The 27,671-nt window shown below is 37.1% G+C and overlaps 1 protein-coding gene across 1 annotated transcript; it reads right to left on the bottom strand.

Moving 5' to 3' along the window:
• On the bottom strand, positions 1–26,597 carry rnf24 (ring finger protein 24). The gene is made up of 6 exons (XM_026359003.1): positions 26,047–26,597; positions 14,315–14,464; positions 9,738–9,780; positions 8,943–8,984; positions 4,696–4,775; positions 1–3,449 (listed from the first exon to the last, which is right to left on the bottom strand). The coding sequence occupies exons 2-6, from the start codon at positions 14,455–14,457 to the stop codon at positions 3,308–3,310; spliced, it is 450 nt and encodes a 149-aa protein (XP_026214788.1). The 5' UTR covers positions 14,458–14,464; positions 26,047–26,597; the 3' UTR covers positions 1–3,307.
• Positions 26,598–27,671: the final 1,074 nt, after the last annotated feature.

The raw sequence follows: 27,671 nt of genomic DNA, 5'->3' as shown, positions 1-27,671 counted from the left end.
TTTAAAAAACAAAACCGTAGCATTTCATCACTGCCTGAACATTGTCTGCCAACAAACACTGTTCCCCTATGGGACAACAATAATACCTTCTACTGTGAATATCAGTACATTTTCGATGACTGCCGTATTTCATCTGATTGAGTCTTTTCTATTTATAATGATGTTAATTCAGAAGCAGCACTGACGTCAATGGTGATTTCACAGGTGGGAGGCCATTTATTACTGTATTCATGACTGGCTCAGTTTCCTTTCTTTTTTTGGTCATAACCTGACAGAGACTCCCATCCAGCTCTTTTGTTTTTTACCTTCAAAATACAGAACCACCTTCCTGGTTGGCTGGGTTTTCGATATATAACAGTTCATCATGGGTTGGCACTTTGTTTAACGTGGGATTAGGACGGCACACAGGAAATAAAACATGGACGTTCAGGAGAAAAGGCTAGAAGTGTTTACAAACACAACACTGAAAATGGCAGGTGTTCAGCTGCCATTTAGATTATATAAAGGAGCATTTATTGTGTACCTTATGTATAAATACACTACTACGGGTACTACTGTCTACATACAATTAGCAATGGTGACATCAGTGGCAACTTCACTATGCAAACAAGCATGCTTTCACATTAAATTTGCTCACTTCCTTTTCTTTCTCAGGTGAACTTTACATTCCAAGACAAAATCATTAGCAAAGCTTAAAGACTTGAGTTTTTAGCACTGAGCTATAAAATGTGTCATCTTTCAGGGACAGTAACGCTGTAGTAGTACTGGCCAATGTGTCGTTGAACCAGTGAAGTCTGGGGAAATAAATGTCTGACAGATAACGTAGGCTTCACTTTGTAACAATGAGATACAAGTTCAATGACACAGTTTGCCTGTAAGTGAACACTAAGAACCAAAAGGTTAATACACACTGTACATAAAACATACTGTTGCTTGTTTTGATCAACCTGAAAACACACTCATATAGTCAATCATCAATATATTGATTCAGTATAGTAAATAGGTTGTGAAATTGCCAATTAATGAATACCTTTTGTGGCAGTGGCAGTTTTTGCTCAAATTTGTCTAATGTGGAATTGTTTCTTTGAATGTTAGTTGAGCATTATTCATTCCTAATTAGCATAGTATAGCACTGCATTAACAGTAGAGGACTGAACCTCATCAAGGGCAAACAACCAGGTAACAACCGACTGCACAGAAAATAGAGAACTCTTGCTATTGACATGTGACATTTTCAGCAGGCTCTGACCCAACCACAAAGGTCAACACTGTAGCACGTGAGCAGACATTCAACAGAGATACCACAAAGTGTGACAATACACTTTTGCCACGGACGGTGAAACGCATTGTTACTTGTTAAACCATCCATGTGATGGCAATTCAGTCACAAGCAGTGTTTGGCCTAAGATCATAAGGGCGTTTGATATGGGTGTGTTTCTCCAATCAGAATTTGAAATATAATCCTGTTTAGTGACACAACAGACAGTACAGCACCAGAACAGACTGTCTAATGTGTTTTATTGTGTTAGTCCTAATAGTGCATTCCAGTTTTTTTTTTAACTAGTCTTTCTAGTCAGATTATGCCTTTCAAAATAATGTATGATTGCCATCTGACAACACATATCAGAGGTAAAGGACAATCTCCGACTTGGGTCCATCACTGCGAAGAACAACTTGTTTTTAGGCCCCCTTTTGATCAGCATGTTTACTTCCAACAGCTAAGAGATGAGATCAAGATCACATGGCTCAGAGTTACTGCATGTGTGTCACAAAACAAAAAGCAGCCTATACTGTACAGACAAGAGGGAGAGAGGCGAAAGCACCAGAATACAAAAGCCAAAAAAGCCCAACTACCCTGTATGTGTGTGTATGAATGAGAATCCTGCTTGCATTGTAACCTGCTGACTATCGACTCTCTGGTAGCCTGGGCAAGGGGCAGCTCCGTTCCCTCCTTATGTCCATGTATATGGTTTTTACATATTGTAAACCTTAACCAAAAGATATACTGGTGATATGCTGAAAGTAGTAAATGTAAAGCAGAAGTAATTCATTCAGTCTATGCAGCTGTACCAAGGAATTAGAATAAATAAAAAAGAGTAATATTCCATTGGGACAGATGAATTGTCAGTCATTTTCTAGTAAGTTTAAGACGAGAATGTAACAGTTTGACATTTGTTGTTTTGTTTTGTGTCTCAGTCTTAATCTGAAGCAAAGGCCACCATGACAGTCACACGGCTCAGCTTCAATTAAATTAAAGGATGCAGCAGCAGAGCAAATTAAGACTGGAACATTTATGTCATTTCAGACGTTTTTGTTTGATATTACTGGTGTTTCTATAAAACAGTTTAACAGCTAAAGCACCAGTCATACACATTAATACTGGTTGAGATCATCACAATTACTGAAGTAGTGACTTTGAAAATTAGATTTTCTGTTGGAGAAATCCTGAATTATTTTTCCAAAAAGAAAAATAATGACTAACAACTGGGCATGACAGTATGCATCCTGTGCCCAACAGCACTTATTGTATTAAGTATTGTATTGTATTATTGTATTGTAGTATTTGGAGGATGTTACAACACATTCAAACCTTTCACATTTAGTCAGACAAAATGTCTTGCGGTTGCTTTGAGCTTAAGTTCTTCTGTGTGTATTGTGAGTGTGAACAATTTGAGCATAAACTACAGTATAATCCAAATTTCCTGACATCTATTAACATTGGTATTGTTGTCCCTTTCAGATATATGTATATTTTTGTGTTAAACATCAAAGTTTACTAATTAAAAATAAAAACTTATGTGGCTTTGAACTGTACACAAAAATAATCATTAATTATAAAATGTAAAACATGACCTTGCTACTACGATCACAAGCAATTAAGGTTTGACTTTTTCGTAAAGTGCTTGTTAAAAAAAAAGTTCTATTTTAGTGTATTGTAGGTCTTGGCTTTTGTGTTTTTTTTCTCCTGGTCTTTAGCTGGTGTCCCCAGAAAAAGTGCTTTGGTTGTGAAAAATCGCGGCCGAGAAGGAAACATCTTCTACATCAATCCTTCTTCACTGTCCGTGAAACGAAAAATATGAAAACTGCTGATTATCAGTCGGAGCTGATATCAGTAAATCCATTACTGAAGCAATGCAAAGATAAGAGGTGACGATGGCAGCAGATTCACATTTTTTCGTGAGCATCTGCACAGTAACTCCAGTTTCTCTGGTTTGTCCACAGACTCATACTTATACAGGTCGGAGTCTGAGTGATGGGATGTGTGCATGTGTGTCTGTAGTGTACTGTTTGGGAAGATTTGACTCTGCTACACCAGGTTCTCAATGCCGGGCAGAGGCTGCTGTATTGGCACAGGGGGATCTGTACCACCAGCCTGTTGAGCAAGCTGCAAGACAGGCATGTTGCACAGCGGACACACTTTCCTCACCTCCAGCCATTTAATGAGGCACCTGCGAGAAAGAGGTTGAGGGCAAAGAAGAAAAACAAGCAGAGGATACTGAAAATATGAACCTTATTTAGCTTCAGCTAATTCAAAGTCACTGCTGTAGCCTCAACAGCAGTCAACACTGAGAAAATACAATGTATAATAGTAATATTTTTTTTCTTTTTTGTCACATTTATTTAAAATGTATTGTACTAGCACATGTTAGTTAGCTCAACTTAATATATAATCTAGTATATGTGCTCTAATCCAGATGGAAAGCAGAAAAGAGTCCACTGCAGGAGTGGTTGGATGATGATATTTTTCCAGCTAAACTTTCATACCACAATTTATGTTCACCAATAATCAAAAAAACGATTGAAAAGTAGATGATAAATTAGTGGTGGCTTTTCCTTTGAAGTCTACAGGACTCCAACAGGAAGGTGCAGTTCAATTGCAGTTAAATACTCTAAACTTGCACATACCAGTTTTTTTTTTTACCAGTAAATTGTTGTTCCAGGTTTATTCTACCTGTAATATTTTATTTATAGGTTTTGCTCTGTTGATCAGATAAAACTTTCCTACTTGGATGGGATGTCTTGGATTAAGCTGATACTTCAAGATGCCATCAGTGACATCATGTACCATGAGCATTAAGTAATTAGCAGTTTATTGTTTTTTATTTTCTATGTTTGTCTATATGAGAGGAACACTGCTGAATAATTATTTGCTAGTGGCCTGCTTGGAATGTCTGTTTTAAAACATTGATTTACTTGTTCAAAGCCATGTTGAAATATCTGCTTTTTTACACACACTAAAAGGAGTGTTTACACAGTGGATTCAGTGAGGGGTAACCACTCTTGCTGCAAGTAGGGGAAAGAACTAGGCCAAGGGGGGTGTCGTGCTGATACAAACAACCCATTTGAAATGGAGGTGTGGGCTGAAGTTGGTTCAAGTAATGTATTATGTCCTGTGTAGTTCCTCACTTCATACATACTTATCTTTACTAAAGTAAGTTAAAAGATAATTATTAACTTTTCATTATAGTTTTACATAGACTCCACTCGTGCCACTAATAATGACACATAACTTATTCACTTTAGTAAGCTAAATTCTGGTCCTTCTGTTTAAATATAAACTATTTACAGTGTGCTACTGTGCCTTAGAGTATGTAAGCATTAAAAAATGTACCTTTTTGTTAAGAGAATTTGTTCTAATCTGTGTGTCCTTGACTCGGCTTGTTTGCATGAAAGTCAACAAAACCTTTTACTTACTTTCTATGGAAGGCATGTTTGCATGGACAAATACCCAGCTCGTCTTTCTGTTTGAACTCCTCGAGGCACACTGCACATATCTGAAAGACACAGGGGAGAGTTAGAGATGTTTTCTGAGAAATACAATGCAACAGTAGAGATCACTTTGACAGGAGGTAAAAAGCAACAAGTACACACGATAGAAAGCCACGAAGTGGATCACACACAAAGCCAAACTGAAACAGGGACAGTTGGTGCATATAAATGTCTAATCTTTGGAGGCAAGAAAAGTTTTACTGGCTTTTCTGATTCATTGATTTACACCCAACTGTATGTTCTCAGGGCCTTTATTCAGTTTAGTCAGATATTCTTGGCTGCTGTTCTTCCCAGGGTCATTAAGGAAATCCTGATGAACAAGTTCTTGTTATCCATCTTTGTTTTAAATACACGTCCAAGCTTGAGGCCACTAAAAGACCACACTGGGTGACAATTGAAGGAATGTTTGTAAACCTTTTCTCACTGTGTTGAGTGACTGGTGGTTTATTGTTGTTCCACTTCAACAATCTGATGACAGAGCTTTGCATGTATGACTTCTTCAGGACATTCAGACCTTTAGGAAAACCTCTTTCGACTAAAACTGCTAAAGAATCAAACTATATATTCCGTATTGTACAAATCCAGGTTGCAGTCGCAGGCTATGACCCAGGGTAGGACTTTCACTAAAGAGGGTTTTGATTTGGCAAACTGATTTGTTTGGCTGTCTAGCTCTGCTTCTATTACTCCTTTGGCCATAGAGGTTTTCTTTCCCTCAGCTTTTTCTGGGATGTGAAGGGACACGGGAAGATGAAAAGAACAGCATGGGGGCTCTTAGCTTTCTCTACTCTGAACACAGAACAGTCCTCTGTTAAGATGTCTGCTTTGCTGCATTTACTGGTGAATATCAATGTTTTTGTTCTTTTCAGCATCTTGTTTGTGGTGTCACATTCACAGTTGAGACCTGGCACCCCTAACTAACGTTTGACAGAAGCTCTTTTTCCCAATTAAGTGAATGAATCCTGTAAGCTTTAGTTAAAAGATTCCATGTAAAACACAACGACTTTATTTTGTGGTAAAAAACAAAAACAAAAAAACATTTACAGCGTTGATCAGAAAGACAAATTTAGACTGCTTTTGTTATTTTACTTAACAATTGCTGAACCAGAATAAGTTACAAAATAATACAATTTACAAGAGCCACAAAACATAGCAAATTTAAAGCTAAAGTTAGTGAAAAGAAAAAAGAAACATGAGGCATTTAAGGCATCTAAGGCAATTTGTGGCTAAATAATTAACCTATTTTTGGAATCACTTCTTTGTCATTACCAGACATGATCTCGTTATTTTCTTCTGTGTATCTAACAATTACCAACTAAACTAACACAAAGTGCCTTTTCAGTTTTATGCATCTGTTTGCTTACATTTGTGCCTTGACAACACATGGTCTCGTCATAAATTTGCAGTCACCATAAAAAAGCCTGTTCTAAGTGGCAACACATAATGTTCTACTCTCATAATGACAGATGATTAGCGCTGTTGTACTGGCATGCACATTTGTGTGTAATTGCAATGGACACAGACAAACTGTAATAGAATCCATTTTACAACCTTTACAAACCAGTAATTTTTTGTGTTAGCTTTAAAAATCTTTCAATCAGTAGATTGCTATATAAATAAATAACAAATAATCCATTGTACTGTATACAGGGGATTATTTGTGATAATACTTAAATGCTATAATTTGTTGTGTAAAGTAATTGACCATATAGTGGTTTTGCTACTAGTCCAAATGATTAACCAATAGTTTTTTTACGCTCTTTTTCAAACTCACAGAACATGCCTACTACAGCAGTTAGTCCCAGTTACTGATTACATATTAAATTGAATTGAATGAAAGGATGTCACATTTGCCATAGTCTTTCACAAACATAAAGCTTTGGCCACAGAACATCACAAACAGTTGATAATTACTGTCAATTTATAAACAGTAGTTTTACTTGGTTACTGGAGAAGGGTATTTCAAGATATCATTGTTTATACAGTTGCAAGAAAAAGATGTGATCTGATCTTCATCTGAGTATTAACTAATATAATGTGCTTAGAATAATAACACAATAAAATTCTGATCTATCATGTCTTTATTTAGACCAACTATAAAAACCCTATAGTGCTAGTGGAAAATGTATATGAACCCTTGTAATAATAACCCCCACATAGCTAATTGAAGTCACGTGTTAGCATACCTGGAAGAAAATTATTTTGAGGGTGTGGACTAGAGCTACTTTGAAGAAAAATGTGCTCATGTGAGCCATGGCTAGACTTTCAGAGGATCTACAATTAAGAATTGATGATTTACAAAAAGCTGGACAAGGTTACACAGTTATTCAAAAGACGTTAGAAATTCACCAGTCTACAGTTAGGCACACAATCTACAAATGGAGACACTGGAGGACTGTGGCTATTCTACCAAGAAGTGGGCGGCCAGTCAAAATGACCCCAAGAGCACAACAAACATTTATTGGTGAGGTTAAGAAACAACCCTGTATAACAGCCAAAGATTTGAAGGCATCATTGGAACTGGATAACATCTGTGTTCATGAGTCTACAGTAGGTAAAATATTAAACTAGCACGGTGTCTGGCATGACACCACAAAGGAAGCAGCTGAACATTGTTGTGTGCCTGAAGTTTGCCAAAGAGCACACTGACACTACACAGCAGTATTGGCAAAGTGTTTCGTAGATTGAGGGGGGGTGTCAACCTGTTATTAATTCCAAGGATTCATATACTTTTTCCACTAGCACTATAAGGTTTTTATGGTTGTTCTCACTAAAGACATGAAAAAATCTGATTTTTTTGTGTTATTTTAGGCACATTATATTTGTTTATACTCATTTTATGACACATTTCACAACGTTTGTCTTGCCATTGTGCACTTGCACTCTTGTATGTAAATGCAGTGGTCAAAAGGCTAAATTATCTTTCCATCTTTTCACAAGAACAAGGTTCATTCATTTCCTTTTGCTGTACACTGAATACAAAAGATGGATGTGAGATAAAATTCATAATCAATATTTATTTAATTCCATGTAGACACTCATTAAACAACAGTACATAGTACCTTTTCTATCAGGTTCCCACATTTATTGTGCAAAAGTATAAAGATGTGACAACAGGTGTTGCTTGTTACACAGGGGTGTGAGTAAGATTTTCGAATAATAACTAGGTATAAAATACATACAACGCCAACTCCAAAAAAGTTGGGATGCTGAGTAATGTCATGAAAAAAGAAGTAAACCACTGGTGTACTGACCAGCATACACAAAACAAAACAAGATTAAGTGGCGTAACAACAACCTCCACAGAGCATGGGTGAAGATATCACAAACCATTATTTAAAGAAGACTATAAGCACAAATCCAAAAGGTCGTACCACAAAATGCAAACCCCTCTTCAGCAGTAAGTAAGAATCCTAAAGCTATAAATAAAAAAATTGTAGTTTAATCTTAAACGCAAATGTCTTCAGTGTACAGAAAAAATGATGGACGCATGACACGACAGCAGAAATTATGTTTTTAAAAACAGTACAAAAATATAAGTATGTAGTATAGTGGCTGAAGCATTGACCATAATATGGTTGCAACATTTGTCAGGTTGCATTACAGAATGTTCTGCACACCAGTATTAACTTTGGTACCTGATTTTGTTTTAATCTTTTAACAAAAAACTATTTTAGTTTGTGTCAAATTTCAGTCTCGCAGTACTATTTTTGCTAGTCTTAGCAACATAAGTCAACAAAAACTAAAGACAGAGACAGGGACAGTGGCATTTCACTGTCTTTTTTTGTCCTATACTTCTATTTATATCTTAGAAAGTAAGATTCTTGAGAATACAGCTGTTACCATCTATTTTGTGTACAGTTACCATGGTTGCAGGTGTTTTTCCTCACCTATGGCAAGGGCAACAGAAAATGTGTCTATTTGTTCTCACATATTGTTCATGTTTCTTTGCTCTGCAGAGTAGTAAGTGATTGAAGAATGAACTGAATGTTTGACTAAAATACCGATCGCTGTGTTGAGCTTGACAGAATAAGCTATATTGTTGGATAACATTAACGCATTTCTTATCACCAAGTGTAAGATTTAGATATCCAGCTGAAAGTAACGCTAACTTTTGATTATATTTTAGTAATCAAGAATTGATGATAATGGAAAAAAAGGAAACCAGTACTTACCTCATGCAAGTTTAGTTCTTTGACTTTTTCTTTCTGAATGACCTAAGAGGCATAAGGAAAGATATATTTGTAACTGGTTGACACTAATAGTGAGAAATCAGTTTGTCTGAAATTACATTTCAGGGGACTTAATAAGGCTGGAAAAAAAAACCCAGAGGTATAATTAACAGTAATATAGCAACTGGTTTCCAGCAATACATATACGCTATCTATGTGTGTAGTTGTGTGCCTACCACATAGGTTTAGCAGTCTCGCATAAGTCAGTAGTTGCTAGTTGGACATGGCAATGTTTAGCTAGCTATAATTATAAACATAGAAAGAGATTTAATGTTCACTGTAGCATCTAGTACTCCTGTGTGTGTGTGTGCATGTTTTTAAACATTCAGTGTTTATGCTTTTGCATGCTAAAATGACATAACTGAAGGGCATGAGAGTCATATTTACGTCCTGCATCCCTCTTACCAGCTTTGCAGGCTGACAGACTCAACTAACTGTGAACCTGATTTTTCCAGCTGACCCACTTGCTTTCCCTTGAGCTCAAGTGCAGAGAATTTGTGAGAGTACACTTTACAACAAAAAAAACTGTAAATGGCCCTAAATGCACTGAGCACCATAATCTCTGAAATAACAACTGTGTGAAGATGGATGAATGAATTCATGCACCAGCAGAACTGACTTTTAGGGACAGGGAGGAAGTTCATTGTCTCCACACAAGTACATATCATGTCACAGAAAATATAGACATATAACCTGTTTTTAACTGCAGTGTTTGTGCTGTGTCAGTGGAGTGCTTACTTGTTTGTATGCATATAGCTCTTTGTGCGCCTGGTGCCGTAACCTGCAGAGATGCAAAGACAAAACACCTTTCTAGTTAGTAAGAGACCTTTTATAACTATATAACAGAGACAAATTGTCCATAAACCCTGGAAAAAGAGAGAAAAATAACCCTCAAGGATGCCATTTCAATATTAAGTACTAAACTATCACTGTGACACCAAAAGGGTGTACAGTTGAAAAGCAATTATCAATCCAAACAAAACATGACAATAATTTGGCATACACACAGGTATTAAGACTTTACATATGTTATGTTGCAGATAATCTCACAGAGTGCTAAACAAAGGCAGAGCATGTGCACTTTCTTAAGGTAAATATGTTTGGGTTGTGTATGTTCTGCATGAGTGCACAAGTTAAAGACATTATTCTGCCTCAAGTGTACTATAAGAAACACAACTGCGAGAGTACTGAAATTACGAATACTACTTAGATTAACCAATTACAGAAAAGAAACAATTCTTGACTGAAACTCTTAAATTTCAATTGTTTTGCTTGGTACTGCCAAGAGAAGTTATTTATTAACAGGTAACATTCTTAATAAGGCATGAAGCCTGGGTTTCTTGTCAAAACTGACACTTAACTAGTAAAACATCAACTTACACTAAAACCCAGAAACAACAGGTCAGACATAAAAAAAACTTGTGTATGTTGTATGAATGTATGTTATCAAGGCACTTTGTGAAGGCCTTCTAAACAAGTTATAAGGAGACATACAACCAAGGTTTCAGGCAGTTGGCTTAAGTTTTCATTTACACTGCTCTTGTTAATGGGTCAAAACAAAACAACTCATTGAATAAAGACAGAACATGAAGAGAACTGGAAAAGACAAGATTCTAGATATTGAGAATGAGAATATGTACAAAGGGAAAGAAAACAAGACTAAGAGAGATAGGAGAAATTCATAGGTTTGTAAGATTTACCTCCATTACAAGTAACCTTAACCTCTCGCAGCAGAGTGAGAGGGATCTGTAAAACAAGCAGCACAGTCTAGGAGAGAAACTGACATTTTGAAAGAGGTCAGCAGGTAAAGGTGCAGAGACTCCCAAGGGTTGGTAGGGGACAAGGCAAGGGTGGGGAAGTTGCTAAATGGCCCTTACATACTTTGTAAAAGTACATGTGTGCAATAGCCATAACCAGCTGAAAAATCAAAAATGTGTCCAAATTGACCTTCATCTCAATACTTATTGCAGTCAATAGGCAAATTGACAGTTTGGTCTACCTTTCGGTACATCACTGCCCTGAGGATTCATAAACCCTACAGGTTAGCAACTACACTGTTGTTACAGCTGTTCTTTAGAATTAACATTTATAAACCTTTAGATTATTTTCATGACCAGCTAAGGCCTCTGGCTCTTTATTTTCTGAAACACTGCATGCTCAAGATATACTTCTCCATCTTTCTATATGCTGCATTGCATATTTCACATGTATGTGTGTAGACTGAAGACTCACTGACAGATATAGTTGAGTATATCTGTAAGACTCATTCTTGTGTCAAACCACGTGTGCATGTTTGTCTTTGTAGACATAATGACTTTTCACATGTAAACGCTAACATCAATCTCTTGGTCTCTTCATTTACCTGTCATTGAAAAATAGAGCAGTGATGCTTACCGGACAACAACTGTAGAACTCCTCTTTAGCTGGTCTTTGTAAAAGTAGCTAGCAGGTTTAGCAAAATCTTTTAGCTCAAAATAAAATGAATCTTCTGTTGGAAACTTTTGATGGTGCATATGGTGAGTCATAAGTCATCTTGGGCCAGTTGCTTTGGGAGACTGCATCTTTAGAAGCCTTTTATGGAGCAAAACAGCTCTTCTTTTTGTCTTAATTAAGCTGAAAATCTTGACTTTAATTACTGTATCACGGTACTGCATCAAAGTCATAAAGTGTCTCTTTATAGAAATTGCTGGAGCACAGGAGTAATTATCCCACTTACCATTTGACCTGCAAAATAGGATATGACAGGGTGGTGAAGGGTGAATTCTTTTGGGTATTGCTGCCTTTCACTGTCTTAGACGAAAGACCCTGGACATTGCACTAATCAGCCACAACATTAAAACAACCTGGTGGCTTTAATGTTGTGGTGAAATGACGGCCATGATTACTTGCTGTATCTGGAGCTGTTTAAAGCACAGATTGCTCAGACTGCATTAAAATCATGAGGTGGATTTAATGTTGTAGCTTATCAGTGTATGTGTCCTTTATGGGAAACAATTACTTGATTACAGTAAAAGAATTTAAATATAAATGGTTAATATCCAACAGTTTATTTATTTAACGCAATCACGATAAAGGCATTAATAAGGTTAAGTGACTTTTTGAAAAAAAAAAGAAGGTTAAAACGAGTTCCTTTGATGCCAAGTACCATGATCAAGGTAACAGACAAGTAGTTTTGAATCTTAGCACAATATTACAGGTTTTCCTATCAATTCAGATTATCAAGACACCAGTTGCAGTATCATTAGTGCCTTCTCTAAACTGTGCTGTTGAACTCTTTGCCCTGTTGTGACATGACGAATACAGTAAGCAAGAAGAATACAAAATCCCACATTTCAAAACATAAGAGATTAAATTCAGCCCCAACTAAAAGTCATAGTGACAAGTGCCATACATGATTATTAGAATGTTTTTTGTTTAAAAAAGCTGTTTCTGTGACAGGGTGTGGGGTGTTTCTACTGACGTTAGCATTAGAAAAATCTGTTCACGTTTACATATTTATCCTGTCCATGCATAAATATGGACACAGCTTGTTAGTGAAATAGTACATGAGGACATTTCTGAATGCCGTATTCAGGAGCCAAAGTGACCTGGAAAGCACAAGGACGTGATATGAGGACTGTTGCATAATGGCAGTCTGTGAGAATTAACATTCAGTTCTCATTATAACTGTCAAGTCTCACATAAGTGGTGGTACTGACAGTCTGCCACACTGTTCAAAGCAGACATGTTTTTTTATGGCAGGCTGCACTTTTCTGAACAAAGCTAAGTGAATTGTATATCAAATGTAAATTGAAAATGTGTAATAAAAGGCATCTTCTCAGGAAACTGTGTAATGATTGATTGCATATACATTTAATTTGAATGTGTAAATAGATTTTTAGGACAAACGTCACTCTAACACACCAGGAAAAAAATACAGCCTATGTTCATTGCAGCTATACTTGTGGAAGTAATAATGAATTCAAGACTTTCTCACAGCCTCGTGATAACGGGTATGAAAACACAACCCTCCAGACTGTTTGAGGACTCGCAGTGCACCTCATAATTTAGGATTCTTTTCTAGTAAAGGCTAAATGTTTTGGTACTGCAGTTGAATGTTGATTCCTCATTCTTAGATATTATATTCAATGCCAAGAAAATGTAAGAGAACCAATTAAAATTTTCTGGTCTTCTGCATAAAATGGTCATGACATGATGTGAGTCACAATATAAACAAACCTAATAGTTCTTTGCTGATGAAACAAAACCGATAAAGTCATGATCCTTCATGTCTTTATCGAACACATCTAAAGATGATCTTTAACCTAAAATCCAATCTACTAAAGAATGGTTTTAGAGACACACAATCTTTTAGTGTGGCCCAGTCAGAGAGCCCAGATCTCAACCCAACAGAGATGCTATGGAATGACTATTAGAGGGCTGTTCACGCTAGATGTCCTAAGAATATAGCAGAGCTGGAGTTCAGTGAATAAGAAAAGTTCTTCCTGAATTTTGTGCAGGTCTAATACAAAAGAGTGATCACTGCTTCCAAAGTTGGTTGAACCAGTAATTAAAAACAATTTCACCATCCTTTTATATGTTTAATGTGTGTGTGTGAGATTGTGTGTTCAAGACATAACAAGATCATGATTGTGTTTTATCAGAAACATAGTCAGTTTATATTTGTGACTTTAGTAAAGATCAGATCAAATTTCATTACCAATTTATGCAGAAAACCTCCAGTTTACTTACTTTTTCTTGTACATTAAACATGACTCTATAAACTCAGTGAATTTACAGAAATGTACAGTAACAAGACTCATATTGAGACCAGACAAAAAAGATTCTCGATTGATGAAATATGAACGTGCAAATGCAGCTATGGCACAGCACCAGGTTGTTTTAAAAGTCTTAAATGTGATCTACTGTTAGAAGCATTAGCACTGTAGCTAAAATGGTACTGCACTAATTGGACAGTACAGGTAGTAGTTCTTCACTGAACCATGTTTATGAATATTACTTATTCACATGCTGTAATTATTTTACAGTGACACATTTAGTTTTTATTTTTTGGTTGCATGCAGTCACAGTGCGGAGGGTTGAAATGTGAACTCTACTAAAAATATGTTTTTGAACAGGCAAATTACATAATGTCTGTTTCCATCCTACCACCAGATTAATGTTTTGCTGCACCCAGTAAAGAGATAATTTTGGCTAGATAAAGAAACCCCTACTGAAACACTTCTTGGCACAGACCCACACAACAAATCAGCATCATACGCAGGTAAAATTCTATGCAAAGTGAAATTTAAAGTTATTTGGTGCATGGATCTTACCTTATCAAGTAGCAGCAGAAAAGAAGGCTGAGGATGAACACAAAGATGGCTGTCCCAAACACCACAATGTAGATATTAAGGGGAAGGTTCTGGAACCCTATATTTGGCATCCTGAAACTGTAGTGTGGGAAATCGGAGCTCATGGATATTCTGAATGGAAAAAGACAAATGACATACAGTATATAAAGAACATCCACATAAACAACATACAGTATAGACACAACATATACTGTGGATATAGAAACAGAGTTAAAAAGGAAACTTGGAAGTTAAATTACACTTTTACATTTGTTTTACTTTCAATATTGCAGTGTTAGAATTAGGTTTCACTTTTGGTTAAGATTTGCTGCAAAGTTTAACATCATCTTAAGTCTTTATCAGTCTGTATACTGTTTTAATGGCATCATCAAGTGTTTTAGATCTCATACTCTGTTGTTATCATTCTGATCATTGTAGAAAATGCTGTTCCACTGTATTATACAGTCAGGTCTATATGTTAGTTAGCCAGCCCACAACATTAATTAAGAGAAGGTTTTTTTGCAGGACTGGTGTATTGGACAGTATTAGTTTTACCTAGTTGCAGCCACCCCCCCTTATTTTTTACAATTTATTATTATTTTAAATACAGTACACAATGTTTATAAGGATACATACTGTATTAACTCTTATCTGCTCACATTATGTGACCATACCTAAAGACATTCTAAAAAAGAGACCAAAGTGTACTAACAAAGATCTACTGGTCAGTGTATCTTATGCAATACTAAAGGGACATGGCTAGACATGTCTACACCTACTCCCAGAAGAGGAGGAGGGGAGGACAGGAATAACTTTTGCTCCTTTTGGAACCCTGCCCTGGGCTCCTCCCCTTCCCAAACACCAAGAGCTTCATTCCTCTACACTTTGCTGGAGAGTGGAAAGTTATCAATCCTCTCTTAATATGACACCACATGTGTATCATTGTGACCTAAAATCTTGCTCTCAGTTATATAGGGGTAGTGTGTCACTATGGTTACCTATAGTTCTTCACTACGTTTCAACATATGCTTATCTCGTACTAGTTTTAGAACTTATGCCCCAGGAAAATAAGGGAGACATCATTAGTAACTTGAGTTTCAATTTGAAACATACAGTGGCATGAACAAGTAGGTGAACCTTTTGTAGTAAAACATGATCTGATCTTCATCTAAGTCGAGAATGTTAACAAATATAATGTACCTAAAATAACGCCAAAAAAACAAACAAACATTCTGATCTTTTATGTCTTTATTGAGAACAACCATAAAAATCTCATTGCGCTAGTGGAAAAGGTCTGTGGACCCTTCTAATTAATAACCGGTTGACAACACCCTTCTTGTTCATTGTTTTACCTACAGTAGACTCAGAAACACAGATATTAGACAGTTTCAATGATGCCTTCCGATCTTTGGCTGTCACTCTCCCGTTGTGCTCTTAGAGTCATTTTGACTGGCTCACTTCTTGGTAGAGAAGTCACAGTCCCAAAGTGTCTTTATTTGTAGATTGTTTGCATAACTGTAGACTGGTGAAGTATTTGACATCACTTTGTAATCCTTTCCAGCTGTTTGTAATTCATCAATTCTTGATTTTTGTGAGGCTTAGCTCACATAAGCATATTCTTCTTGTGCAGTTTTGGTCAGTCAAAGTATGCTCTAGTCCCCACCTACAAACACATTTTTTTAACAAGACTCCAGGTATGCTACCACCTGACTCCAGCTAGCTTTTCTGTGGTCATAGTTGTTCTCAATAAAGACAGAACACATCATTTTTTGTGTTATTATTTTAAGCACATCATATTTGTTAATAGTGTTGACTTAGATGAAGATCAGATCTAATTTTATGACAAATTAATGCAGAAAAGCAAGGAATTCCTTACATACTTTTTCTTATCACTGTATGTTTAAGTGTTTCAGCTGAACAGCAGGTCTGGTTTTATACATTAAATACAAAATATCTCATTATATAGAACATTTGCAGCAGCTGGTATGCAAGAAAGGAAATGGGTGAGTATAAATGCCCTAATGGCTCCTGGGTACAAAGACTAGGAGGCACCTAAGCATGAGTTACCCCGTGCAAACTGAGAAGACTGCAATGTGTGGCCTTTGCTGATGCAAATATATAAGACAGTATCATCATTATGAGTTATACATGGCGGCTGGGACACAGTGTTCAGAACTTTATTTTGATGTGACATACAGCTTTGACATGGCATAGAACAAGTGTAGCTACTTTGACAAAATAGCAAACAGATGGCACTTCCATGAAACTTTATCAAAAACCTCCCTTGAGGAGGGAACTGCTGCCACAGGAATGAAATACCTGTGATTTTAGGTAACACTTTTACTTTTCCAGTCACAAGTTGTCTTCAGGAAGTTGTTAACAGGGTCTACAGTGTCAAAACTGTCTTCCCCCAGGTCTAGGAAACAAAGTGCAAAGGGCCAGTCACGGTTGGGAATAGCATAGCATTTAGCCTGAATGATTCATCATTTTTATACAAGCAACAACTTTTTAATTACAACTAATTTTGCATTCGTCAATTTGATCGCATATAGGTAAGGCATACAATGACATCATTTTGAATTTTGATGAAATTCAATGCTCCAGGCCCCACTTGTTTCTCTATCATTTCCTCCAATCACACTCAGGACAAACAGCACACATATTCAACATACACATACCCAAGCGGTGCCTTCATGCTGAGGAGCAGAAAAGTCTGCATAGATCTATAACACACTCCTTTGAGCAGCAACATGACTTGTCCTTAAGAACCTTCTCAGTGGGTCGCCTCGTGTTGACTCGTTTGGATCATAGCCCTTCTTTACCCTGATCATACAGGCTACATGCCAAACACAAGCCCCTCTCCACTCTTGACTTCTTTTGGTGTCTCTCTCACATAGCCATAACAGCCTCCTCCTGCTTATCTGTACACAAACAAGCTGCAGAGACGCATGCTTCCCACACACAAACACATCTGGATAAATTTGAGATTAACACAGAGACAAATTGCCTTACATAGCTGATAGCGAATAAGAATGAAGGCCTCTACACACTAAGCGGAATGAACGTAATCATTTGTCTGAGCAATGTACTGCTTCACAATATAACGAATTATAAATAAATATATTTATTTATAGAGCACTTTTCTAAACATGCGTTACAAAGTGCTTCACAAAAAAAACAAAGGTAGCCCAACAAATCCAAATAATCCACAATATGTTCATCAACATAATGCTTACTCCTTAGTGTGTAAAAACAAGTCTATCTTAGGATATGGTCATATTTAGCGTTTTGTAAATAGATCAGTTTTAAATAGTGAGCCAGAGTTCATTCAGTGATTAAAATGGGTCTGGTGTTGCACTTGGACTGAAACCATTTTCTCCAACTGGAGAAACAATTGAAACTCTGTTTTTACTAACTGGGTTTAGTATTTTTATACCTGTACAGTTCTTTTACTTGTAACAACTACCACAGATTCTGTTCTACCTAAAAGTGAAATTTGAACTGCAGACATGTTGTTATTGACTGGTTATGGTAAAACACAACAAAAGATAGATAAACATTTACTAATATGGACATGACGCTAGCCTGTATGAATGAAGTGAAATGAAAATGTAATTATCAAGCTAAAACAAATCTTTTTTCACTCATGCACTCAATCACAAGTGATGACAAGCATTATGTTGTCAAGATTATATAATGAGTACATGACATGCCCTGATAATCTATGACAAACTTATGATGGATTATCTCCTATGTTGAAGTATAGGGAGATAAAGCAGGACTGCTGTACTGTCTGGTAAAGGCATACAGTTCTTTAAAGTTCCTTTACAGTGCTAGAGATGGCAATAGGCTCACATATAGGAGCACAGAGGTGTGAGTATATTTAGCTGGTAAGATGTGGATGATACTAGGTAACTGCAGCTTTATCAATCATTGCCAATACAGTTAAAGCTGAAGGGAAAAAAAAGTATCCTTCTCTGCACTATGAAAGTGTCCGCTTCACTCTTTGCAACACCCCTACAGTATCAAGATTCACTGACTTAGAGAATCTTAGGGTACATCAAGCGATCTAGAAATCTAACCCCTTTGCAGTAAACAACCTACTAGCACAAAACATCTTTGGGATGTAACATCATTAAACATGGGCCTGTTACAAAACAAGCTGAGGTGACCTACCACATTGCCACAGTTTTACTCGCTTTAATGTTGTTTCAGTGTTATTATGAATTTGCATTGCTTGCATTTTGGACAGAGGCAGAGCGGTAAGTGGTCGGGTCAGGGTTTCCTCCAACCATTGAATCAATCAATAACAACAAGCTGCACAAGTTTCAAAAATATAAATGATGCATGCAGGATGGCAGGACTTTGCACCACTTTCTGCAAGTGGGACACTGGCCTTAGACAGCACTCCGAACCACTATCATCAAATAAATAATAGAGACGACCTCTTGAAAGAATGTTGTTGAGTCAACATACTTGTGGAGTCTATGCCAAGGCCAAGCTTGCTCTGCTGCTGAAGCTGCTCTGGAAGCCAGAAGTGTCCCAGCAACTTACTAAGATAGTTAATGCTGCCAACATAAACATATGTTTTAACATATATCACAATCAGTTTATGTTGAAAAAGCAAAGCGAATATAAAATGAAGCAGAGATCACAAAACTATGTCTACTGCTCATGTAGAGATGTATATTAATCCCACCTACAGTGTCACTGTGACTGCATCTTACATAGAGGATAATCCAGACTAAGCAGTACTGAGAAAGGACATGATGCAACAAACATTGTCTTTAGGTTATAAAGTGCAGATGTGACTTGCATCTGTTCTCTTCATCCCACTGTTTTCAGGTACCATCTGTTTCTCTCAGACATTTTCACATGCCCTCAACCAATTAAAAAAACAAGCATCAAGACCTTGTGCAGTATATTGTATTCATGAGAAATAAGCATTGGTTAGCAAATCACGCTTCACATTCATTGTGCATGGTTTCCTGTGATTAGATAAAACATTTTTTATTATATTTCCAAATTCTGTGAAATGAAATAAAATGTATTTTTTTTAACAAAACAATTTTAGCTTATATAAAATATTTTTCCTAATTTCATGAAGTTTGTGAGTAACTAGCAAAATGTTTGATGTGCCAAGGGTGGAATGTTACTAGCCTGTTAATCATTATATCAGAAGAAATATAGGAATTTTATGCCATTGTATTTACACGTCTATGTCTAGGATCTAGGATTCAAAAATACCTTACTTACTGCTACATGGAAAATTGAACAGACTGACTGCTTTGCATTTCTACTCCTCATAGAATAAACCCATTTCATGAGCTGATGTTCCCCACTATGAGGATTACATTGCTTTCTGAAAAATTAAGCCTTTGTCTTAGTATTTTCCTCTGTTGACTGGTAACAATTAAACCACTTGACAAATTCTTCTTCTAATTAGGACCTTTTCCAGTTAGCCACTGAGTCATCACCTATTATTGTAACAAAATGGTTTTATTTTTACCTCTGCCCCATAAAAATAAAGACTTCCTTAAAACCATTCAAAGACACATTTACATTGCAGTGTGATAAATGTCCCCAACTTTACAGTGAAGAATCACATTGAAATGCAGAGGTTTAAGTTTCTGTAGAACCATTAAAATGTTTTAAGACTATTTTTTTGTATTAAGAGAATTAATACAAAAGAATAACATTAAACCGATCATACATTGGTGACTGGTGTTGTATGTCATGTGACCATGTAAGTGTAAAATAGACCAACATCAAGAATTTTGTAAATAACTTCACCACTTCTGCTCTTGCAGAAAATGTTAAAGGAAAATCTGACGATTATAATCGTTATTCAAACAGTCAAACACACAGTCAGTTTTGCTACAGAAAACCTCAAATCGTTCCTTAACATCTAAACTAAAAGACCCTCCCTTTCTTATTGCCATTACAAAACACTTTCACTGACTGAGATTAGTGAAAGACACCATGCTCTAAAAACTATAATACCTTTAAAACAACTCAATACTTTTAGATCTTCTCAGGAGTTTCTTGTAATCACACCCAGAACACAAGACACTGTCTGAATGAGAAATGGAAATTTCCACTAGCCACTATGGCTGGCAATGAGATTTTCACATCTGAAACTTAATATGCTAAGGGCAGCCACAAGCACCAGGGCCTCAGAGGCAGAGCAAAAGAATTTAAATATTTTGGCTGTGGTAACTAAAATGACCATATTCATATAATGCTGAAGCTACTTTTTGTGGGGGATGTTGTGATGCCAGACACATATCCAATCCATCCATCAAACTGTAACAGCGCCAAGTTAGGATGTTTTATGACAAGAATGGCTACTTAAATAGCCATTTTAACTAAAGAGGAGGCAACACAGACCAGACACAAAGCATAGAAAACGCAGGACTGGGATATAGCTGACAGTGGACGATGATATAGATCATCACGTACCCCATTTCTTTTGAAAGCAGCTAACAGTATTTTCACCTTCAAGCGCTGAAATATGCATTTGAAAAAAAAAGGCCTTTTTTATCTAAAGTTAGTCCAAGTTTTACAGTAAGTAGGTCGCTGTGACTATAACTCGAGTTCTGGGGGATGTGGGCGGAATAGAGTCTAAGTGGAACTGACAAGTTCAACCTAATGTCAGCTGCTGATAGAATTCCAATTACTGGATTTACATCTTTTTCTGAGTTATAGTCAAAACCAAATCATAGTTGTAGGCCAAAGTCTCAACAAGTCATAAAGCCTAAACAAATATATATGTCATTTGTCCCTACGCACTTATACAACTAATAAGATGTTACATCTCTTGAAATCTTCCATAGTTGTGCTTCCTCCTCTCTGTCTCCTTATCTCTGTATTTTTCTGCAGGTATCTTCTGCCTTGTAGCTGTGTACTGGCCCTACCAACCTGCCCAATGTTTTTGTTGCTTGTTGTTGTTTTTATTGCCTGCTGTTCTTTTCTCTCTCCTCTTTCCACTCACCCCAACCCGTCAAGGCAGATGGCCGCCGACCCTGAGCCTGGTTCTGCTGGAGGTTTCTTCCTCTAAAGGGAGTTTTTCCTCTCCACTATTGCCTAATGTTTTCTCAAATTGGATTGTTGGGTTTTCTATATAATTGTTTATACAATTATACTTTGTAAGGTCTTAAACCTTACATTGTAAAGTGCCTTGAGATGACTTCTGTTGTTATTTGGCGCTATACAAATAAAATTGAATTGAAAATTTGAATTGATTGAAATATTGTCTTACAGTAGCTGGAGTAACAAGCCTTTATGGTCTTGGATCAAAACATGCAGAAATTATTATGGAAATGTTAAGTTTTAGTTATGCTATGGTACAAAAACAACTTTGTTAAGGATAGTAAACCAGTAGTTGTGATTTGGCTTAAAATAAGAACTCTATTACAGTATTTTCATACTAGTAATTATAAACACACGGTTAACACAATGTTCCAATGGAATCAAACATCTGTACATTTTCTATTTTAAGACCCATTCTTTCACCCTTACTCCACCTCCTTCACTTATGAGTTTTTTACAGCACACAGATTTGCATGATGAATAAAGAAACTAAATATCTTAAATATTGAATGTTACTCATGGACAACAAGCATTAGTGTATTTGTGCCAAGTAATCCTAGTACTCACCTTAACGCCTTAATGTCAAAAGCAAAAACATAGCGGTATCAAAAATCACACATAAATGAAATTAAATAAACCTTTGAACACATTTACTATTTCACTGGGAAAGAAGGCCACATTAAACTGTAATCTAACATTTAAAAGAAACCAAAATAAAATGTTTTGTAATGACCTCTTCTGCATTAGTTCTTTCTCTCTCCCTTTGAAGCCTATCATTCCTCAGTGGAGTCTGACAGTAACACAATCTGACACAAACAACAGGAACTGACACACACAGCTGTCTCATAGCACTCCTGTCTTCTTGAATCTGGTTTTTCTGGAGGGTTGTTTTTCTACAGTACTTTCAGTGCTTGTCATGTCATCTTATTAAGAATCAGCAATTCACTGTCAAGTTTTTACTTTTTTGTACAATCTTTCAATCTATTTTTTGTGGACTATTTGACTTTTGTCGAAGTTTGACAGTTGCCACACACACACGCCCCTTTAAATTAACAGTAGCAAGTTATTTCAAATTTTGAAAAAAGGTTTTCGCAATAGTATGAACAAAATTACACTTAAATTGCCCATCAAGTCTAATCCTATGCAATGTAATTTCACTGCTACTTCGTGAAACAGGACCCTTGGTTTGCAAAGTGCAGGGTCACAGTCACTATAAATAAAACCTGTACTCATGTGAAGGTGAGTGAGTCAAGCTGGAACGTGAAAACAACCTGAATCCAATACAAGTCATATCTGTTCTTGAGGTTATCTTCTCCTGACCTGCAGGACAGTATAACCCCTACAAAACAAGACACACAAAAGGTGTCAAGTTCACACACTTTCACTAAATCCAAATGATCTTACTGTCTACTTCTTATTGGACACAGACTGTATGACTATCAATCAATTAACATATTTGTATGAACTTGGTATTATGGTATATTAGTTTAGTGTGGTTTTACAACTAATTCAACAAGTTTATCTACCAATAGCAGGAGCTAAGGCCAATATTATATTCCAATAAATCCCCCTTGGGTTTTTTTCCCCCACTCTTAGTAGTTCTCTATATTGTACTTTCATTATATGTGAAACTGAAATAGTCTAATGGAGCACTCTTTGATTACCCATAATTCAAGTTGGTAATTTCCAGACTGAGAATGGAACAGCTCTATGTGTTTTAGGAAATACTGAAATCTGTAGTAATGTGTCGTATTTGACTATTTAACCTTTGCCCTTAATGTAAGGAACTAGTTTCTGTAAGTTCTCTGCACCACATGAGTGTTCAGCTATGCCTATTTCCCTTTGAATGGAAATTACACAACAGGTTAAGACAAAGACAGTAAGGAAATTATATTTCCTATACCATCAGTGTTTATAAGCTGATGTCCATGAGCTGTTCACCACTATGGTCATCTTTTTTTCCAATCTTGAATCTTAGAATTAGTAATCCATTTAATCACATTCATGTTTTTTATATTTAGTAATAGTGGGTGTCAAGAAAGCACAGCCGACTTCCCATCTCTCTCAAGAGTATCCAAAAACCCTTTCTGTAAGCTATCAAAATAACTTATCAACTATTTATATTGCTCTTTTGGAAAAGAAGTGAAGTCAGCAGAGAAGCAGTTCTTTACTGTTACATGACACTCACCCTGTCTCTAAGTAGAGGCAATAGCACTGGCTCCTCTCATTTCCTCATACTTAATCTCTTCAGCATTGAGTTACACTGGCTATTTGTAGGTAGGTGAGCCATTTTAATAATTATGTCATTTCAATGAATGCTGTAGATGCTGGTTGCTCTGTATTACTGTGTAGGTAAATACACATTTACTTCTCATAAGCCTTACAAATATAAAGTAATACACACACAAAATGAGTAACAAAATATGATCTGAGGACAACCTGCACTGTTGTCTGACATATTTTTAATTATCTGAAAGGGCAAGTATACTGAAAAAAATGTATTATATCAGCAAAATAGTCTGTCAGAAGTGTTTGTCAGATCGCCAGATACTTCTGGAAACGTGTTCATCTCCACGCCTCCACGCCTTTCCAATGTCAAATCAGGATGAGCTGTGTCTGACTAATTCTGTAACTTTCCAGAACCAACAATTTGACATTCACACCCCATTCAAGCTGTGATTGGCAAGCTGTGCAAAGGGGAGAAAGTATGCTTGTTTTAAACCTCTCTCTCGAGTTCTGTTTTTTATTTGTTACACAACTATTTGTGGCATGTTTCATGTGTACTACAGAGTGCAACATCGTGAATGTCTTCCAGGAGAGACTGAGTGAAACACCATGATAACAGCTATCAAACATGACCAGCTTTGCACTGTGTCCTTAAATGTGGCTATTGCAATTTCTGTTTTGAAAAGACTTATATAAATAAAGTTTGCTTGCTTGCTTTGCTTAGGCTCAGGAAATTCTGAGGGACTATTTTTTTCTCAGTTTTAGATAAAGCTGTGTCCACGATTTGTCAGTGCACCATTCATCATTTCCAGTGCAATCCACTGTACCTCCAACACAAACCTTTCAACACAAGTTACATCAATTTCATTTATTTAGCCCACAAAAATAAAAACCCTCTATTCTTAGAATTTTAAAATGATAGAGGAGAGTTCAAATATAAATTATTCCATGGATGCTAGAGGGGTTACAGTGGTTTGGAGACATTGTGCATTGTGTCTTATCATTTGACAGCCGCTTCCACATTAAGAAATCAGTGCTCTAGCATCAGGACTGTGATTTCAGGACACTGTTCATAAACAGTGCCACTTACATGCTAAGGTAGATTGTATAATAGAGCTCAGGATGCTTACAAACATAACTAATCAATTCTTTCCAGTGTGCATATCTGGTCATGTGAGTACTGTACTCTCAGAGGTCAGTACAGAGAAAGGTCAACCAATTTGAACCTTTGCCACATGCACATGTGGCAAGTTCAATTCAACGCACTGTTTTTTTGAGATGTAATTTATTTTTATATATAAATGTAACTCTGATCATTTGTGACGCTGTATATAGTCTCTAAAGGCTTGATTTGATAACATTATAGCGCTACAGTACACATTTTTTGCTGCATTGTGTGCACATTGTTAACACCAGATACAGTAGTTCAGTGCAGGACTCTAGCCCATTAACAAACTCCTTCTAACACAATCAGAAAGCATCAATCAGCCTATGACCACCACTACCTGCAAAAAAACTTTTTGTAGATATAAGGTGTGATTTAGTAATTTGTACTTTAACAGTTATTCACTTGGGAGTCGTCGTTGTACATCATCTCATACTTAGTTCCTACTTTCACAGTCACTGTAAAAAACATCTGAAGATGATTTCAGTCATTCTCTCATACGCTGATGTCAACAATGCCTATGGGGATTATCCTGTTGTACAGTATCACATGTGTGGTGCAGACCACAACAATTGTATTGACGGAGACACAGGGAAAGTCCTACTGTTCCCCTACCGTGTGTTTTCACATGGGTCACCATTGTCTGACTATAATAATGTGAGCTGATGTTAAAACCACGGCGGCTTCACTTTCTCTGGATTACGTTACTGTGACAAGCGAAAAATAAAAGTGCAATCGTTAGTGTGACAGCACTTCATTGAGAGGACGCTGTAAGGGCCAACTTTAACATTTTCACATGGTGCCATCGACAAATAGATAAGCAGGTATGAACTAAGAAGCGACCACGTATATCCAGGTTTTATCGGGGTTGTATTATTGCTCATTCCAGGACGGGAGACAGCTGGGCGTGTGCTCGCTAGCTAGCTAGCAGCGGTATTTGTGTATTGCTGCCAGCTAGCAGCGGTTGGCGCTAACCGTAGCCACCGATGACACAACGTTACTTAACGTTAGCCGTCCCTGAGCGGTGCACATGTATTCAAGAGACCTTAATAAAAGTCCATTCAGAAACACCCATGCATAATATTAATGATAATACCAGGCTAGTGACAGGATAAACTAGTTAAATCCTACGTTTGACTGGACTTTATTTCGAAATTGGACGTCTTCAGTGCTCATTCAACAGTTAACAGTTAGCAGCTAACGATTAAAGAGACCAGGACCATGCACTCACCAAAGACCCCCTCTCGGCTGCGTGCTCCTCGGTTATGTCCTTCTTCACACAGTCGTGGTGCTGAACGGTGTTAACAAGCGGCACGTTGCCCCAAGAAGAGAGCGAAGAGTCCAGTTCCCCGTCTTATCTTAACGTTACCAAACCCCTGCTGCGGGGCCACTTCATCCCACAGCCCCCCCACCCCGCCCCGCCTGTGATGTCGACGACGGCGTCGGTTAAGAGGAGACTCCCGCTCGGTTCGGCTGGAAGCTGGGGCACAAGACGACGGAAGATACGGAAAATAAACAGGGTTCACTAACACCGCGATGCGAGTGCGTGCCGCGGGCTGGGAGTCCCTTTCTCGTCGTGCGTCTCTCCAGAAACCATCGCTGGCGACGGGAGTCACGCCCGTGGCAGTCTGCACGGTTCGCACGTAAACGCCTCCGAGCCCACGACCACCACTGGCAGCAGCTAGATCCCACCTCCTCCCGGTGCCGAGCGGCCAACACGGAGCGATGCGAGCGGTTGGTGCGTCCGGAGGTTTTGAGGACGGCGTGTACGGGAGGAGGAGGAGGAGGAGGAGGGGGAGAGAGAGATGCGAGCATGAAAAGAGGGAGGAGATGCTGCACTTGGTCACGTAGCTGGTTTATTGCAAGTAATCCCTGAAAATAATGGTTCAGTGTAGAACCAACACTGGTTCTGGTTTCATGCACCAAACAGAAATATACTCATATACACTGTGTATTAAAAATAAAGGCTCACACTTCTCTGTTGTTGCCATGATTTACACAAACCGAGTGACCATTCATGAATAAATGTTATTATATAGGTTTAAATGCAACTATGACATTTTCATTGTATCATTTCTACGCGCTTGTTATTTATCTATTATAGGGCCATCATTGTAATAATGATAACAATAAAGCGTTGCTTTAGTCAGATTACATTTAACATTTCTTTAATTGGAAAACATACTACATTTTTAAACAATAAAATAAATGTTAAGATCCTTTAGTGAAGAAAAAAAATGTTCAAAAAGTGCATGTATCACCTATTACAAAGAAAAAACACGATCAAGTATTGAAGAAAATGCACCTAAAGTAAAAACGATACAGAATTTTACCATTGTATATATTTTTATTATTATTGATGTATATATTGCAGTGACGTGTGTGTATTTTCATCTTGTTATGGTAGACAAATACTTCTATGCTGCTAGTTACTGTAATGTTAATCATACACATTTCATTTATTGATTATACTGTATGTGTTAAAGAGGAGGAACCTGGACATCAGCACATAAGTGGAACATCCCGTAGTTTCTTCTGCTGAAGTTGGCCAGGACAACGCAATAGACATCACAGGAACCACTACTGGTTCTAAATTGAACCTTTATTTTTAAGTTGCTTGATGTCTATTCATATCTGCTTGATGTACTGTACTGAATGCTGTTGATATTTCTTAATGAGGATGATGGTAACTCCTGCCTCTTTCAGTAAGACTTGGATAAAAGTCATGCATTACAGTTATATCCTTTAAAGGAATCCAACTTGTTTTAGTGTCACAGTTTAGGGCATTTATATTCCCATGTGATTACTTTTATACACTAATATGCTGGGATGGAAAATACTCAACTAACTGCAATA

Source organism: Anabas testudineus, chromosome 1, assembly GCF_900324465.2.
Source record: "Anabas testudineus chromosome 1, fAnaTes1.2, whole genome shotgun sequence".
Classification (NCBI taxonomy): Eukaryota; Metazoa; Chordata; class Actinopteri; order Anabantiformes; family Anabantidae; genus Anabas; species Anabas testudineus.
Note: the sequence above shows the minus strand (reverse complement) of the source record. Positions and strands in the feature narration are given on the sequence as shown.